The sequence below is a fragment of the Merops nubicus genome, unplaced genomic scaffold (assembly GCF_000691845.1).
Source record: "Merops nubicus isolate BGI_N331 unplaced genomic scaffold, ASM69184v1 scaffold24000, whole genome shotgun sequence".
Taxonomy (NCBI): domain Eukaryota; kingdom Metazoa; phylum Chordata; class Aves; order Coraciiformes; family Meropidae; genus Merops; species Merops nubicus.
In genome coordinates, this window is record NW_008582624.1 from 32,240 (window position 1) to 51,102 (window position 18,863).

The 18,863-nt window shown below is 43.1% G+C and overlaps 1 protein-coding gene across 1 annotated transcript; it reads right to left on the minus strand.

Annotated features, from left to right (window-relative positions):
- Nucleotides 1-957: 957 nt before the first annotated feature.
- Nucleotides 958-11,753, minus strand: ACBD3 (acyl-CoA binding domain containing 3; the record flags this gene model as incomplete). Its single annotated transcript, XM_008938309.1, is given in 7 exon segments — nucleotides 958-1,662; nucleotides 2,541-2,825; nucleotides 3,878-4,070; nucleotides 7,380-7,554; nucleotides 9,542-9,700; nucleotides 10,444-10,584; nucleotides 11,612-11,753. Coding segments are annotated over 7 exon segments (1,307 nt in total), but the record flags the coding sequence as incomplete, so codon positions are not given.
- Between the last annotated feature and the right edge of the window lie 7,110 nt (nucleotides 11,754-18,863).

Consider the following 18,863-nt stretch of genomic DNA (forward strand, 5'->3'; position numbering starts at 1 on the left):
ACGCGAGATGACAAGTTAAGCGCTCTAGGAGAAGTATCTCCGTGGTTGGTATGAGAAAAGTAAAGTATCATGTATGTACAAACGGGTTCTTCAAACAAATCCCACAAACTCAACATCATCTGCCGTGGAACGGTACATGCTGCAGCTAATCAATGGAAGTCTTTCTGCAAGAACTGATCTGAGAGACCCAAAGGAACTGTTTTCTTCTAGTAACAAAGTGCATCACCCACGCAGAGAGCACTTAGGCAAGTCCTCATCACAACACGTCACCCCTGGGGTGCAGGGCTCCAAGGAGAGCAGGTTCTTATTGCAGCCTCAAGTCCAGTAGCCATCTGCATTTTTCCACTACTCAAAATATGAAATGCCCCAACGGAACCATATGAAACCAAGATTAAAGCTACATTAAGTATCTGTATGTGCACTCTGCCTTTCTGCACAGTTACAGGTTAAAGCAGAAAGTTTGCGCCCGAGGATCACCAGTTCAGACTAAAATGGACTGGCAGTAATCTCCATAATTAGTGCAACATTATCTCCTATACTTTATCAAAGTGACTTACTGTTCTCCAGATGCACAACGAGCTTATTCAGGTTTTACAAAAACAGACAAACCTGAACGCTGTGCAGGAAACTAGTTTCACGTTCATAGATTTTACTATTATTTTAAGTCTACCCCATTAAAAACCCACCAAACTTAGGAATAATTTGTGCCCTGGTTCAAAGTTAATAGCCTCAAAAAAACCCCTTTTATTCTAGGGTTAGAAGCAGGACAGAGAAATTAAGGTTCTTCTTGTTAGATATACTTTTCATTGTCATCCAGTTTACACCTTCAGAAGAGGTTCTTTGCTATGCTCTGGGGATGCTGTTCACCCTTGTCTTAGCCACTACACTGGTTTAAGGAACTGAATGTTTCTTCTTTGAAGAGGACAGAAGCGAGACAACTCGTTTCTAAACTGCATCAACTTAAAGTTTCAAGTTTTAATGGTGTAAAAATCTGACATTCAATTACAGTTAAGAGAAACTTGCTACACAGCAAACTGCATCCAAATCTACCAGTTATTGATGGGACCTTTAAATTAACCGTTAACAAGTTATTCAAAGCATCCAGACCTGGAAACGTCAGATCACCCAGCCAGTGAGCCAGCAATTCCCTCCCCCTTTTTCACGAGGCTTTAACAAATGCAACTGATGCGACCTTAGCACTGGAGCCAATGACTTCCACTGGTTAACTCCAATACCCAGAAGGGCTAGGGAGATCCTGTGTTAAGCCCAATGCAATATGCATTAGTGTCATGGAGCAGGAAGATCCCAGTGTCTACTTGTTAAAGTTCACACAAACCATACAGATAAAGACAAGATAAAACACAGACTCAAAATGATCCATTATGCTTGAAGAAAATTCCAAATAAAATGACATCTTCTGCACAGCCCAGCCTCAGACACAGCCACACCTTTATCTAGTATAATAAACTCTGTAGTAAACTGTTTTTGACCTCCATAGGGAGTAGGAGTTGTCAAATTTAAGAAGATAAACTCCTCTCCCTGGGTACTGGTGGCTGCCAGCATACACTTCTTCGTGACAGTCTCGTCTGTACACAGGCACTATTTCATCTAGCTGAGGCTTGTTGGCATTCTTTTTGGCTTTTTCTTCACCACTAGTATTTTCTGCAAGGGGAAAAAAAAAAAAAGGTGTCAGTCAACATGGGTGGATATTTTACAAGAGAAAGTCAGACTGATCCGTAGTGGACAAGGCACTCTTTGTTAGTTCAGAAATGAGATGGGTCAAAGGGGTTCATGCCAAGGCTGTGGCTAAACCACTCAAAAGCAGGAGGAACAGCAGGAGTGCTCACTTTATCATGAATTCTATAGTTTGATATTAAAACTCACCACATTCATCTCCCCTGCACAGATGGGTCAGTTTGTAGAGATGCCAGGCTCTAGTTTTCATTAAGACAATGCCCCACATTGACTGCTCCTGATCTGACATACATACTGCTACTGATTACTCTGTGGTAACATCCAGAAGGCCCCTGCTTCCTAGGTCAGAACAGCTCCTTCTAAGCAAATCACATGCTCATTTCCAAACATTTTTTTCCAGTGGTATGCTAGACTTCCCTATAAAGGCCATGACCTGCATCCTGGCCACTATCAGGAATTGCTCTTTTAAGCTGTTTTGCTGAAGCCTCAAGGAAACTTCCTCCCTAGAAAAAGTTTATGAACAGCAAGGCAGGATTTTTCTCAAGGCTTTCAGTGCACAGATCCACTACACTCTACTATGGCATGAGTTTCAGTCTAGCTTACTGAATAGCTGAACTGGACAAGGGGGCACACTGAAGAATAAGTAAAACCTGGGAAAAAGATTTCCTCACCTTCAATTGCTTTAGCTTCTATGTAACCAAATGAAGTGACTTTCAGAAGTGCACTTCCTATTCAAAATTGAAGGTTCCAGCTAGTAGGGAACTAGGAGATGACACTATCAGTTGGGTTTTCCCCCCATGGCAAGCCCTGCAGCACTGGCAGTTTACATGAATAAGCACACTTACCTTCTTCTTCATCCTCATCCTCACTGGATTCGCTGACATGCACACTGACTGCAGTGTTAGGCGAGTCTGTCCATTCAAAATACACCCCAAACCCAATGTCATAATTGTCTGTAGCAAACTCCCAGAAGAGGTAAGACCCCTCTTCGTGAGTTGGTACTCTGACCGTGACCACTTCTCCTCGGCCCACTGTGATCACAGAGTCTGCATCCTGCCGGATTTTTTCCTTGAAGTCTTTTATCTGGGGTCGTGTCCACATCGACGGGGCAGCTATCACAGGAACAGAATCTGGAGAGAGCAGAGGGAAGACTCCAGTTGGGCTTTGTTTCCCTTATTTATGCTGCATACTGAAGTGTGCCTTAGGGGCACTTGAAGACCACAAGCATTACAGTTGCTTTCAAGTAATTTTTAATTAGCTGAAGAAACATCTCTTTACAGCTGAAATTTGCATGAAATGCAGTGTAAGTTTAGATATAACACTACAAATTTAAATCCTACCAGTCCTCTCTTGGTTTAAGTGGGGCAAATGGGCACTCAGGCAGAAAAGACTCTGAAGACAGACATACTGCTACAGGCCATGGGGTTACACTGCACAGAACCCCTTTGCTGAAAAAATCCTTAATGTGACAGAAACAGAGGTTGTGGATTTGTGTAGGAATTGTCAAATATTGACAAAAATAACTCATTATGCAGACAGGGACTATGCTAGTGTTGGTTCCATACTGGGATCCAAGCATGTCTGTTGAGGACTACTGACTGTGGATGGAAGTACAGAGGTAACACTCAGAAATATAAGCAATGAGAGCACTGCTGGGAGGCTGCTTTTCCTGCTCCACTTCCACAGCTTCCCACAAGCTGTCTGAGGACAGTGGGAAATGTGAGGGGACAGCAGTCCAGACTGCACATGGGACAGGGCTAAGGCACAGGTAGGGCAGCATTCAGAGAGAGCAAGAAGGATTCGGCTTTATTTCAGTCTTCAAAGCTAAATCACTCAGTTTTGACCAGAGTTCAAAAAAGACTGAACATGTTTCTGCACAGGACAGCTTTCTGCTAGAACTTTTATGCTTCTTTCCCTCAAGCCAAGAGTGAAAGGAGGTTCTGGATCCCCATCCACTTTGCCCGAAATGCTTTTGCTGCTTCCTCTTGCCCTCCCCATAAAGCAGTGGTTTGGCCTGCGCAGTATTGTTCTCCCTTAAGAGACTGGACCCAAGAATCCCACCTAGCTCTTGCACAGGCAGATGAGGCCAAACGAAGAGCCACAGTAGCCACACTTAAGACATCTGAATCCTAGGAATGGCTTTTATTACTTGTTTTTAATTAAGCAGTCTAGCTAGTCCTACCTTTTGGTCCATTCTCCAGTGCTTCTTCCAAAGCCTCTGGATCCAGTTCTTTGTCAGGGCTGTCTGCATGTGCACTGGCCTGCCCATTAATAGACGGGGTGTCCCCTGGGGTAGGTGTATTCACCTTCGATGCAGTAGTCAGAGGTGTCCCTGCTGCTGCCACAACTGCTTCCTGCTGTTTTTGTAAGGCTGCCTAAAATGACAGAAATTAAGTCAAGTAAACCCAAAAACCTCCCAGGATGCTTCCCTCTTCCAGCAGAAGGTATAAAAGAAAAAAATCCCCCCCCTGCACCCCACAATGGGGTGTGACATGAGCAGAAGCAGCACACATTAACCCATGAGAATTACATGGGCTTAGTATCAGGGGAAGTGAAGTCACTGTGTTCTGGTGGACACAGTCTGAACAAAATGATTCAACTTTCCAGCTAATTAGGGCACACAAACTCTTGCACTTAACTACAGAATTTCTGCATCTCAGTAATTCTTATAACATTTCTTTCAAATCTGGAAGTGACGACTCCTCTACTGTTTTTTACCAGTGAGCTGAAAGGGTTCTAACCTGAGCTCATCCAGGTCTAAAACAAGCTAGAATTATTTAAGGTCTATTAAGTCCTTGCCAATTTGTGAGTTAACTTGCTCAACAGGGTTGTCTATCAAATCCACGATACCTGACAAAGGCAGTTATTTAATATTAAAGCAGGAAGCAAAAGAGCTATGAGGACTGCGAGTGGTCTGGAAGAAGAGTTATTAAAGCTCAGAGGTGCTGCTTTTAGAACGTGACTTACATACACTGAAACTCTTTAGATAGAACTTATCATGCTGTTCCTGTGCAAAGGATTAAATACACCTAAAATGAGATTATACAAGGTAACAACCATCCTTCTGGATTTAAGCATGATGCATTATCCCTTTAGCTTCAAAGCTTATTCCCTAGTTATCAGTATGGAGATATTACATATGCTTTTTTTGTTGGGACAGGGAAAGGTATAATTGGCAGGTATCATTTGTTAGAGAATAACTTAACCACACAATTTTGATGAAAGAACGGAATACGGGTATCCTTAAGGAGTATGAAATCAGTCAAATAGTTACACTTCAAATACGAGCAATTGCACAGATAGTGCCTAGGTCCACTTTCTACTACAGCAGTTCTGTGCGCTGCGACGATGTAAAGCAGTGAACACTCTTCTAGAAAACTGTCACATGCAGCCTTCCCAAAATTAACTGTATCACAAACTGATCTGTAAGCAGCCATGCCAGAACAGCACTTTAACTGCACTAATAGATCTCAAGGCAGCTGAGTTATAGGTATCCAAAACAATAACATTCCTTGTAGATCTTATAGATGCTACCTCAGTCTTCAAGAAAGTCTGAAGCAGATAATTTTGGCTCTGTTACATGCTTCTTTTTCATCCTTTCCTTTATGAGGGTTGTCCATGTAGAGATCTGAGAAACAAGCTCCATTGCCTGGCAGACTTATTTTGTAAGCCACTATAAAGGAAAGGCTGTTTTGCTTGGGTCTTGAAGGGCAATAGTCTTCTGTACATAGAAAGCAGACAGACATGATTGAAAGGAGCAGTGTGGACAGCACTGAAGAAAGCTGGCAGCAGCAGCACCACTAACACCTCAATCTCAAGAGAGAAGTATCAATTACAGAAGGCATCAAGGACAAGACTGATGAGCCCACAGCTTTTGCGTACCACTGTGACATCAAGGCACTGGCCATCAAATCACTATCTGTTTTGGAAGGGACCTTTAAAGGTCACCTAATCCAACCCTCCCTGACATGGGCGGGGACATCTTTCATTAGATCAGTCTACTCAAAGCTCCATCCAACCTGACCTTGAACATTCCCAATGATGGGGCATCCACAGCTTCTCTGGGCAACCTGACCCAGTGTCTGACCACCTTCACGGTAAAAGAAAAATTTCTTCCTTATGTCTGAACTAAACCTACACTCAGACCAAAACCATCACTCCTTGTCCTGTCACTACAGGCCCTGGTAAAAAGGTCTGTCTTTGTCTTTCTATATAGGTCCCCTTTAAGTACTGAAAGGCTGCAATAAGGTGTCCCTGGAGCCTCCTTTTCTCCAGGCTGAACAACCCCAACAATCTCAACCCTTCCTCACAGGAGAGGTGCTCCAGCCCTCTGACCACCTTTGTGGCCCTCCTCTGGACCTGACCCAACAGATAACACGTCTTTCCTATGCTGAGGGCTCCAGAGCTGGATACAGGACTCCAGGTGAGGTCTCACAAGAGCTGAATAATGGGAAGAATCACCTCCTTTCCCTCAACCTTCTGGACACACTTCTTTTGAGGCAGCCCAGGACACAATTTGCTTTCTTGGCTGCAAGAGCCCATTGCCAGATCATGTTCTGTTTTTCATCCACCAGTATGCCCAAGCCCATCTCCACAGGGCTGCTCTCAATCCTTTCACCCCACAACCCGTACTGACACTGAGGACTGCCCCAACCCAGGCGCAGGACCTTGCACATGGACTTTTTGAACTTCACGAGGTTCACATGGGCCACATGGATTCACATGGCTTGCTTTCCTCAGACAGTTCTTTGCTAAGGGCATCAGCCTCATCAAAATACAAATTACTTAAGAGGAAATTAGTTACTGAATTTTAAGCCTTTCACTCAAGACCAAAAGGCCTCAGGCTGGTAGTTATAGGCCATTTAAGATTCAGGTCCTGCCCCGAGAGGTCAGACATACCAGAGTCTGACTTACATCTGTTTAAGACAGTAACAGATGAACATCCTTGAACTGTAAAATAGTTTGAGATGTGAACGCAGCACATCTGCCAGACATGCAAGATCCCCCTAACAGAGAAGCAGCTGTTCAAGCCCAGGCACGAAACCCTTGCAAAGCAGTAATGTACTACTGCCACCCATTGCTACCAGAAATATGGGAGTCTGTCCTCCTACTCAAATCATGAGCAACTTAATTAGATACTGATGTCAGACAGTAGATGTGAAAGGAGAGAGAAGTCAGCAGTGCTCAAGCTGACAGGATGGAGCAATCCTGTAGTAATGCAAATCCCAGTAGTGATGTGACAGCGCTGCACGCACATTCAGCTGGAGACAGGTGGCTGACCCCTGCCTGCTGCTCTGCACAGATCTGCAGGTGGGATACCAACAGGGAGAGTCACCTGAATTGGTCTGTTACTGCTCAGATGCACTGGTGTGTACCCCCATTAAATCACACACACAATAGCTGCTGCAGCAGAATGCTTCACATTTGGTCTCCAAGAATAGTGTGGAGCCAAGTAATTAGTAACGGCTGCTTAGAATTTTCTTAACTAACAGCTGCTTCAGAAAACTACTTGAAAAGATTAAATAAAGGGTCTTTGGTGTTTGGATCTGAAGCAGCATTAGTCACTAGGGCACTGTCTCTCCTTGTAGCAAGTATCTTTTCAAGGAGATAGCGGCAGACAAGTTAACATCTGCCAGAGACAGCCTTGGACACAAAATCTAAGTTACTCGGCTGTTTGGCCATACCTGTTGCTGTGCAAGCTGGACTTGATACAACTGCTGCATGTACTGTTGATAATGCTGCTCCTGGAGCTGCCGAATTAGGATCTGCTGCTGTTCGTAGTTGCCCGGATACTGCTGGGCTGCATACTGCTGGAACTGCATGGCAGTCTGGGAGTTGAGTGCTGCCATTATCTGTTGCCTAGATTGGTGAAGGAAAGCAGGAAGATTACAAGCTGAAGGTACTGGGGAAAATTCCTGTACTTAAGTGATTTGAGTGGACTCAAAATCAGTTAATGTAATTCCTGCAAAAATCAGTTAAATCTACATAACAGAGCAGAGCCCAGAGGTAATGCAGTTGTGAATCTCACCTAAACAATATGCTGAGAACATAAAGGAAGGAGCAACAATTTTTACCCCATGTTTGAAAACATCAAATGTGAAAAACACAAGAGCTCTTATGTAATGCTCAATCTATAATCTGATACAGAGGTAGTGCTACAAAAAAGCGTGACTAAATTTCTCAAACAAGCAACAGGTAAAAGCCACATTTGGTTCCTCTGGAAAATACGCAGAAACCACCCTTCTAGATAAGAACAAACCTGCTGTGGTACAGCATGCCAATGCTTTTGGGTAAATCTAAGAAGAACACGCCACATTACTATCCTGATTTCCCAGGACAGTATGCAAACAAACATGAAAAGCATGACTGACCGTGGCCTCATTCAGGAACAGAAGAAGAAAAATGCTGCCAAATAGGGCATCTGTGCCTCCAATAAACTCAGCTACTGAAACTTGAGGAGAAACATGTGAGTTACTTATTCACACAGTTTCTCTCCTCTCTCCAAAGGGCTAACAGAAGCTGTAAGGTAAAATTACTAGCTAGGTACAGGGTTTGTCTCACATATTATGTCTGTCAGTGACCAGCTACTGATGCTTCAAAGGAAGAAAGAAAAGTATCGCACAAATGCAGATGTAATTCTTCCCTTCCCACTTCTTCCTTCCCCAAATATCATCTGATTAATCCTCCAGTATTAAACTAGTTTAGTATCCTAAAGGGCAAGATTTACTACTCTTCAGCAAACTACGACTAGTTTAGATACACTTGGCCTGTATATACAGATCCAGCTTTGCGTCTAAACTCTATCTATGTAACCTAAAACCGCTCAATACACAACTGCTATTCATGTAAAAAAACCAATAATCTCCTAATTTCAAGGCATACCACACTTATCGTTACTGAGCACTGTCAAACATCCATTTTATGTTAATTTATGTCTGTATTTTATACTCCTCTAGCTCTCTCCATGTTAAACAGTAAAACCTGTGGATTCATTATTTGCTCCCTTCTCAAAAGAACCTTATAGCAAGCACAGGATCTACTTCAGAGACACTCCCTGCAAAGACATTTTTATTATGTAAAATGGCTGCTGAGTGACGTGGAACAGCTTCAGTAATTTACTATTCTCTTAAATATTGTGCGTGCAAAGCTAGATGCATGTTTTCAGCATCTGGATGTGATAGGAACAGTGATATATAACTAGAGCTGTATTTTCTAAGTAAACAATTTAATTCAGGCTACAAAGAGAGGTTAAGTGCATTTGAATGTTAATTTTGTATTCCTTTTAGAAAGGGTAAGATCCAGTGATGGCCGGCGTACAAATGAGATCTGCAGACACATCACACTTCTAGAAAGAGAACACCTTTAGGGAGGCAGTGTTAAGACTACAAAGTTAGAAAATTTCAGCCATGCATTCAAAACACTCCGCTGAACACTGAGCCTTTTTCAAGGCTCCATCTTCTTTGAAAGGATAGAAATTTTCAAGTCACAGTTCAAACAACACCTCCAGCTGGACACTTAACTCTGCTCAGTTGGAGTGCAGCACTAATCATTTAAGAAGCAGAGCCACAAGTTTTGATGAGGTACAGCCCTTGAATCCAAAAACCTCCAGAGCTTCTCTTTAAACAAAGCCTCTCTGGCACTTTCATCCAAGAACATCAGGATAATTATTCTCTGCAAACTGTGTCCCTCTTAACTAAGGATGCAAATGCCACTGCCAGCGAGAGCACTCGAGTGCTCTGAGCTGCGGGTATTCAATTCCAGCATAACTGTCTAAAGAGTTAGATACAATTACCTTAAGTACAAGGCAGTGATTTTCTCTGAAGCATTGTTTGTTTCAGCTACTCACTTCTGTTGTTCCATCCGAAGTCGTTCCTCCTCTATTCTCCTTCTCTCTTCTTCTTCCCTCCTCAGTCTTTCCTCCTCTTCTCGCCTACGTTTTTCTTCTTCCTTTTGCAAACGCTCACGTTCCTCCTCTTCACGCCGCCGCCGCTCTTCATCTTATCTCCTGCAACATCCACCCAACAAGCTACTTCAGCACTCCTACAATCCTAGGATGAGTTATTTTCAACATGCTGCAACATGCCTTCTGCCTGCCCAGTAAAGCTTCTTGTTTGGTATCATCTCCTCCCGTTTAAATTGGTCTGGAGAAGTGTCTTACTGGACACAAGAAAACGTGTTACTCTTTGGTTTTGCTGCACTTTGCAGTACAGTACAAGTAAATTCTGTATTATAATTCAATATTCATTCTAACCTGTTACTATACTACCTGTAGCAGACAACAGTTGAAAAAAATTGCCTAGAAACCTTAAACACATGTTCCAAGCTCTAACAGAAGTTCAATAATTATACTGTACTATAGTTTAATAGTCACATACGTAAGTGACAGGAAATAGCCTTTGTCAAGTTGCTAACCCATACCGAAAGAGGAGTATGAAGGACCTGACAACTTCATGTTCTGCATGTGCTGCAGTCCACAGACACATTGGGGCAGACATTTTATGAAGCATGTATTTGTTAAGCAGATGAGAGTATCTGCAAAATTTTAAAAGCTCCTTCTATTATCAGTGTCTTCACTTCAGAGACAATCATCTATTGCTGGCAAAGTAGAAAGGCTTACAGAGATCAAATGGTACCACAGCCACCTAAACTTCAAGCATTTCTCTTCCCAAGACAACTAGCTGGGACACTGTCCGTAAGTCAAAAGTTATACACTCAATACACTCCAACAACAAAGGACTCAAACATCACCTTTTCTTTTCTTGTTCTTCTTTCTCTATCTTGTGGGAAGTGACATATGTTGAAAACAAGTGGCAGCACCTATTCAGTAGCTTCACAAATTCTGTCATTGCTTTTTGCTTTGACATGTTTCCAAGGGCAGCCCATTCCTTCCTGCAAGAGAGAAACCAGCTGAATTAACAGAAGACTCAACTCCTTTCAAGTCAGTATCAAACTCTGAGACCCAACAAATGGGGAAAAAAAAAAAAAGTTGGGAGACCAGAGGTTAAACTTCATCATATGCAGTTTCAGGGAACCAAGAACTTTTTCCAAAAGACAGCAATAATGATTTCTTCTGCCCGTACCAGAACAACTCTTCAAACAGACATAACTGAATCCTTACTTGAAATCTCATTACACACCATCAACCCCACTTAGAATTCTGAACTGTGTCCAGAAGCTTCCCAGCTACAAATGAAGCTGAAATAGTTTCTACCCTTCTTCCACTCTAGTTTGTGGGAAAAAAATGCATTCATTTTCCTGGATGAACAAACATGGTAACAACTATCAATTAGAGTCCTTCAGTTGGTTGAATGCAACAGCCTGGTTCTTCCTAAAGGAAAGAACTCTGTCCATCTGGGCAGAAGCAATGCACAGGCTCCAGCTTTATGAAGCCAGTGCTGTGGTGCACATTGCCTTCACAGCAGAAAGAGCAACAATAAACATTAGAAGTGCAGCCTGAACTGCAAGCAACACATGAGACATGCCTGGGACTGCCCAGATCTCATAAAAATTCACTCAGAGTTTGAGTGCATCGGGTATCTGATTTCAGGAGGTGTCTTTGGTATTAGCAAAAGCTATGGTGAATGCTGCTACCATTGGCTTGGCCTGCTGTAACCCTGGTGTGGAGTGAGGACAAAACATGGTCCTGCACATTAATGCACAGCTAACCAAGTCTTAAACTGCTATGAGAAAAACTGGACTGTTGGCAGAGCAGCTTTTCCTAATGTGGTTGATAAAACCCCAACAATCTTCTGTCAGCTCCTTTACTGAACTGTGACTCAAATCCCCAAGATATATTTGAAGGGGCCACTCTCACTCTCCACTACCATACACACAGAGGCATATTGCAGAAACTGGATGATCTTATCTTCAGACAGAAAAGCACATTTAAGGCCAAGAAGAGTACCAGACTTTTTACCTTCTGTCATTCCCCAGCACATCAAAGAATCCAACTTCAGGGCAAGTGTCAGGGTTGTAAGGTCCCAGAAGAACCTGCTTGTGCAGTGCCACAAGTTTGAGTTTTTCTTCGTATGTTGGATGAAAGGCTTTGCCATCTTTTTCTGTAGGAAAAAAAAACAAACCAACCTTCATTGTTGTGATTAAGTACAGCAAAGAGCATCTTGTACAACCATAAGACTTCCTCTCTAAAAAAGGAGTGAGATAGATATCACATAAGGTTAGATAAATTCAGTTCTACTCAAAATATAGATCTATCCAGACAAAAAAAAATCATCGACTTTAGCTGCTGAAACTCAATTGTGAAGTGTTTTTCATCATGCCATCTAGAGTCAATCTTAGCTAGTAAGTTACCCATAAATATTTATGCTAATTAGTTGAACATCGTACCATATGGATCTGTATCTCTGAAACACTTAAAAACCTTGACTTGAATTCAAATGTGTCTGCCAAATCTTTTGTAGTGTAGATAGGATTTTCACAACGAAAGATGTGATGTTAACTTCATAGATTGCTCTCCTCTCATGCAGAAAGCAGAGCAAGCAAGGTTTAAGGCAAGAAAAGCTGCAGAGAGGAACAATTAGAATTAAGGGACAGTTTTCCTTGAGGGAATTTGATTGCTGCACTTTGCTGAGGCAGCCTGAATAAACCCTCACAATCAAAAGTCTTGGAGGTGATTCCATCAGCACCAACATGTAGAGAGTGCTCTGGCTGTAAGGCACAGAAAAAATGAGCCTGAACATAATCAAAATTCCAACAGCTCCACACCAACACCTTCCAAAGCGGTCCCGGTTATATCCCAACATGCTGGGATCTTACTGGTAAGGAGAGACTTGCACTGATTTAAAATGATAGAGGAATTAGTCAGCTAGGACTTACCCCAGCACATTTAAACTGTCAAAACAAATCAAAGAGGCAGGCATCGCTATATGTAATTACCCTGTTCATTAAGAAAAGAGCTTTTTCTTGCACAGGAAAACAAATAAATAAGCATCATCTCCTTCTGGAAGGGCTGCAATGAGGAAGCTATTACCAGAGGTAAACACCAGTCGTTTCACACGACTGCACTACTGACTGCTCTACACGCAGGCAGAGCTCCCACTGATTTCCAGCTCTCCTTTGGAGAAAGTTTTTTGCAGCCCCAAACTAAACAGTCCAATTCATGCTCAAATTTTAGGGGTGACATTTACACATTGCAAAACTGCTCAACTGATGCTCACAAACTGTTATTAACAGGAAGAGAAGCAAATCACAGAACAAAAGAGAAAGGGAAATACCTCTGCTATTGCTTATTGAGAAACTCAGAGCAAATACTTCTGAAAATTGGAAACAATCCCAAAGGGAAAGTGTTTGCAGGTCACGGCAAGAGTCTATATTTTTGACTAAGTTCAGTACGTTACTAGGCTTACTCAGTTAAAACATGATAAGGAACCACTATGTGCATGCCATTCATTTTTTAAGCCAGAATCAAAGAATTGGGAAGGTAAAAGTTTAATTATTATCCATTCCTAGGGCCCCACTTCACTCTTCCAGGTTCTCAAGTATTTGCCCTTCTCCTAGTGTCGCAACATGACAGCAAATTTGGCATCCATCTTCAAAAAACAGAACCCTTTCTCCACAAAAATATCTATTTTTAAAAATACCTGACGAGGTGGAGAAGGGAGGGCTGTAAAGACTGAATCAGAGTCTACTCAGTGTTATGCAGGGAAAGAACAGACAAACTGAAAAATAGAAAATTCCACTTAAGCATAAGAAGTGGCTTTTTTCTTTTTAAACACTGTGAGAGTGAACAAGAACAGGAACAGGTTGACCAGAAGTGTTCCAAAGTCTCCATCCTTGGAGATATTCAACATTCAAACACACAAAGTCCCAAGAAGGCTCCTCTGAACAGGAGGGCTGAACTTGACAATCCCAGAGCTCACTTCCCACCTCAAAGATGGGGTGATCCTTAAAAGATGCAAATCCCCATGTCCTGGTAAAGCCCTCTTGCCCTGGGTCTCAGCTCTCCTGCTGTGAGGCCACCCAAAGAGTCTTTTGGCTTTTCCTCAATTCTTCACACTTCACAGTTAACTCAGAACTTGCTTATTAGGTAGCAAGCATTTCCATTAGCCTCAATAAAAAGCAAACACTTTGAAAACATACTTAATATCCTGGGGCAGCATGCTTAAAAGCCAGTCGATTGATAAGGGTACTACACTGAAATTTTGCCAGGCTTCTGAGTGAAGCGTGTTTCTCAAGGGGGTCCCTGTGGAATAGTTTACCTTGAACAACCTGTATACCTATAGCTGTCTGCCAAAAAGCATTTGCTCCTCTAGACTACTGCCTAAGCCAGCAAATATCATCAGTATTTGATTCTGCTATACGCAGCACAACTGTTTTTTCACAGAGTGGAGAGGTCAGACCTCAAGCCCTAACTATCAAGGGAAGCCAAAACATGCATTTATGAAGAAGGGAAGAACAAACAAGCTAAATAAGAGAGGAAAACAGACAGATGAGAACGATCAGGTGTTCAGTGACTTGTAGATAACGCAGATTAGAAGCAAACTCAGCAAAACATGTGGAGCCAGTCAAGAGAATGAAGTTGTATAGCAGCTATTTTTCAGTTGAATTCTTCAGCATGAACCACACTGTATAATTATCCCAAAGATTTAGAATTATTGCCGTTAAACTGAACCAGAGGACCTGAAGCCATCTGCAGAGTCAAATATGCCCCAAACAAGCATCAGCAAGTCCAGACATGCAGAAGTGCCAAATTTATTCAAGCATCCGTGAATATCATATAAGTAGGTATTACCCACACATCTAATACAGCTGTCATGAAGCTGAAGAACATCAAAGAGCTCTAGGGAACACACTGAAAAATCCAAAGGATGTACACAGCAGTACTATAGCAACTACACAACCCTCCCTATGCCACTGGTAGGCCTGACCCAACAGGGACAGAGAAAGGCTTGGCTTTCTTACAGATGAGGAGACTTCTTCGCTGACAGTACTTCAAACCATCACTCACCTGAAATGGCAGTTTCTCAAGCCAACTAAACTCTGTGCTTAAGCAGTGGTCACTAACAGATCATACTCAAGTAGTGATTGAGGGTGTGTTTACATGAACAAGGCAGGGTATGGACCCACCTTGCTTAGGCAGTAAAGGCCACCCACATATATATCTATATGTACACGTGCTTCCCTAATGACATGAACTGAAACACCCAGAACATGGAGCAAGTTTGGCTCCTGCTCACTGCAAGCTGAAGTCTCACTGGTGTGTGCCATGAAGCCACAACATGTTGTCACTGTGTTGTCACCCCTGGAAGGGAAATCCCTGCACACCTAACATCAGCTCTTCATGCTCAGGCTTGAGTGGGTACTTTGTTCAGATGCCCACAAACCTGAGATTCACTGAGTACTTAACCCAGTTAAATACTCCAGAACACCAGTACTTCAAACACTAACAGCTCTCTTGGTGCTACAGGTAATTAACTGTATGCCTAAAGACCACCGCTAGTGCCAGCAGGCAAACACAATGGGAAGATGAAGCTGTATCTAGCCATGAGAAGCAGATAACAGCTTCTGTGGCCCTGTACCATCAACAGGAATTGGTATAAAACTACAGGTTTAGACTCAAGTGAGTTTAAGAAATATGCTTCAGAGACTGCATCATACAAGATACTGTTAATCCTAGACAACATCTGATTTTTCCCTGTACGAAACATGGCACAACATCCTGCAGCTTCCACCCCAACTTCACCTACTACACTTACTCTAAATGCCCAATTCCCACGGGATAGCATTCAGTCCAGTCATCTACAAGATAGAAACCAGTTTGCCAGGTGGGATTTTTCACCTCATAGCTTGTAAAAGCAGAAGGCACAACTGTTAAGGCTACTCATTTACGAAGCTTTAATGAACAAGACCAAAACTGAGAAGCGTGAGAAGTGAATGGCTGCCTGCAGATCCCAGTACACACTCTTAGACTCATTCTCCTCTCCTGAAGATGTTCTGCATCAACAGAAGAGTTACCAACCAGCCCTTCCCTTCCAATTAAATGTGATCAAAGCTCAATTTCACATCAAACAGACATGTTATGGGGGGTTTTGTATTCTTGAAAATGAGATCTTATGAATTATAATCATGCCATCAAATTAGCCCTAAAAAAAATTTGAGGTCAAACAATTAATTTAGAATGATGTACTGCTGAGAGTGAAGATGCATTCTTGTTAGGATAAGAGGAAATAACTTGGAGTAGTCAAACAAAATTAGAATACTTAACATACCAGGAGAGCTTTTAGATACCAAAATGATAGGGTTTGCACACTGTCCACTCAGATGTGCTGCACTGCCAATCACTTCAGACAGCACACCAACACTTCAGGGACTGTCCCGTACTGCAGGTTGGGTGCAATGGTATTTCAGTGACAGGATGTGGAAAACCATATAGCCAGGATGATGCTGGAAGAGATCTGCAGGCAGAGCTACTCAAGCCACCCCCTCCTGCAGGGCACTGCTCACACCTTGAACAAGTTACCTTCCCTGGCACAGCTCGTACCAGCTCAATGAGCAGAATAAGCCACCAGAGACACTTCTGTCCTGCCAGCTGCCCCAGGGCACACAATTACAGACAGTCCAAGAGACAAAGAAAAGTGCCCATTCCAGTAGCATGACTGTGTTCTCCACTGCACCCAGCACAAGGAAGTAGCTTCTAAACGGCAACCAAAATGCTGGTTGACCTGAACGAGGCTCCACGGAGCAGGAAGGGAAAGGTGTGTTGTAAGGAGGGCTCCTGTTTCCCACAGAAAAAAAAAATGGACTGGAACACTATTAACCATCTATTTTCTATGCCTCTGTAATTCTGAAAAGCTTTTTCCACAGCCATTATGGATGCTAGAAAAAGCAGACACACATCTCCTGCGCAGCCTAAGGCCTGGCGGCTGCAGTGACCCAGCATCAAGCTTTTTAGATCTGCTGCTTTGGCAGAGACAGAATAAAGTCACTCTGAGCCTCTTTCACACCCCAGCCTACTTCCAGTTGCATTTTTCACATTGTTAACACGTGCTCTCCCCGTCTCATCTTCCAGCAGTTCTGTTACACGTAGCACACTGCCACGGACAAGGGTTAGCAGCCACTGCAATAAGCAAATCCAAAGTTTGCTCAGATTCGACTTTCTAGAAATAAAGTACATCATGAGTTAGGACCAGACAACTCAGTATGCACGTTGAAGCAGAAAGGAAGCTGCTCAGCTAGCGACTGCTGCTTACTCTGACCTCACACGGACTCCTCCAGCATCCTGGCCCCAGCTCCTCCATCCCAAGCACCTCCCATCTCCAGATCAGTATAGTTTTAAGAAGGACGACCAGAAATAATATCTCAGTTAACATGAGGTGAACCTTCAGATCCCTTATATATCGCTTCCTGGAGTAAGGAGGAATCCTTACGTGTTCCTTGGGATCTACAAGGACGATAAACAAGCATGCCCACTCCCACAATTGTTTTAGCAGTGGATGCATGAAAACCATTTGGAAATGAACCAATTCTTTTCAGAGCCACACAGCTATAGAATAAGCTGGCAGATTCATTAATTCAAGTATTACAAGCCCCTGTAGCTCACCTTCACATCTCTAAATAAAAATCCTCATGCATCATGTCACTTCCAGAAGAAAAAATATAGATGAAAATATGAGCAATGACTTCATGTGAATTTTTTGCAGCCGTAAGGACAGAGGAACAAGGTCTTCATTTGCAAAGTCTGACAACTCCATACAAGGTGGAAAATTTTCCTCTTATGAGCAAAACCATGAATTACAAGATTTGTACAAGGTTAAAAAAAGAGCACCAGTAAGTTGAAACATGTTGAAATTAAGCGTTCAATAAAAGTAAGGCAAAAAAAACCCCACTGTTGAGACAACACAAGGAACCAGAACAAGTAACACTCCACTGACTTTTCACTGTTCAAGAGGAAATAAAAGTAGAACATAAATTTCATTAAAACATGACCCATTGTAGACAAAGGTTAGCAATAGAGTTGGTAAACTCATCAAGTGTGTAATTTTTGCACCATAAACACAGGTTCCAGTAGAATATTAGACCAAAGACAAAGTCAAACTACAGCTGACTGACAAAACGAATTTGCTTCTGCAGACACTTCTTTCTGCATCATGTTTTAAGAAGAAACTCATTAAACCAAACCAAAACCAAACCAAAACTCTTTCAAGCAGCTCCTTTCACAGAAAGGAGAAAGAGACCAAAGTTACAATGCTTCCACAACCTGATACCTGGTTGCAGCAGCTTCCAAAACAGGGGAAAAAAAAAATATCAAGACCTTTATGATACCTTATGGTTCTTACAGCTTAAAAACTAAAATCTCCAAATGTTAGTGTCCTAACAAAAGAATTGTTCTGTGGAAGGGAATCAGAACAGGGCCAAAGAACCAGGGCTCAAGAAAACTGCTTAGAGCCTTACATGCTGCTAACAACTACAAGGGTGCTGGTCAGCCAAAGTGAAGAAAACAGCCACCTTTCTACTTCTAGCACAGCTTCCACCTGCCAGCATTCTTGTCCTCAGCACTTTACTGGCAGCTTTGCTGGGGGGTCATCCACCAACCGACCACCACAAGCTGGACCGTTCCAAGTGCAGAGCTGTGTCTTCCCGGCACAGACGTGTTGCCAGAGTCCCTGCTCTGTGCCCCCCAAAAGCCACCGGCGCTGCGAGGTGCTCAAAGGCTGCAGTACAATGCAACCTGACAGCAAGTGCAGCTCCTGCTCCAAACCCACACACGCGATTCCCTCCTCATGAGGAAAGCAAGCCAGGAACAGCACCTCCAGCTTCCTGCAGAAGCAAACCTGGCTACAGGGGATCCCAAGGCAAGCACTCCAGGTCTATGCCCTAGGTATTTCATGGCTCCCTCGCAGAGCTTCCAGCTAGAGCTGCTACAGCACACGAGGCAGGAGCATCCTGTGGAGCCGGCACAACCTCTCACGCCAGCACACGGGCTCTCCGCATACCCGACAACACTCCACGGACGTACTCTTCACCTACATTTTCAAGGCTTTTCTTCACACGCTACAAGCAAGGAGAGTATTGGGGTTTTTTTTCCTCTTTTCCCTCCGTTTTTGGCCGGGTGGTGCGAACCCTCGAAACCTTCTTGGCTCACGGAGCGGGCACACCGCGGTCCCTGTTAACCCTCCGGCTCTCCTCCCGGTCCCCGCCTGGGCTCCCCCCTC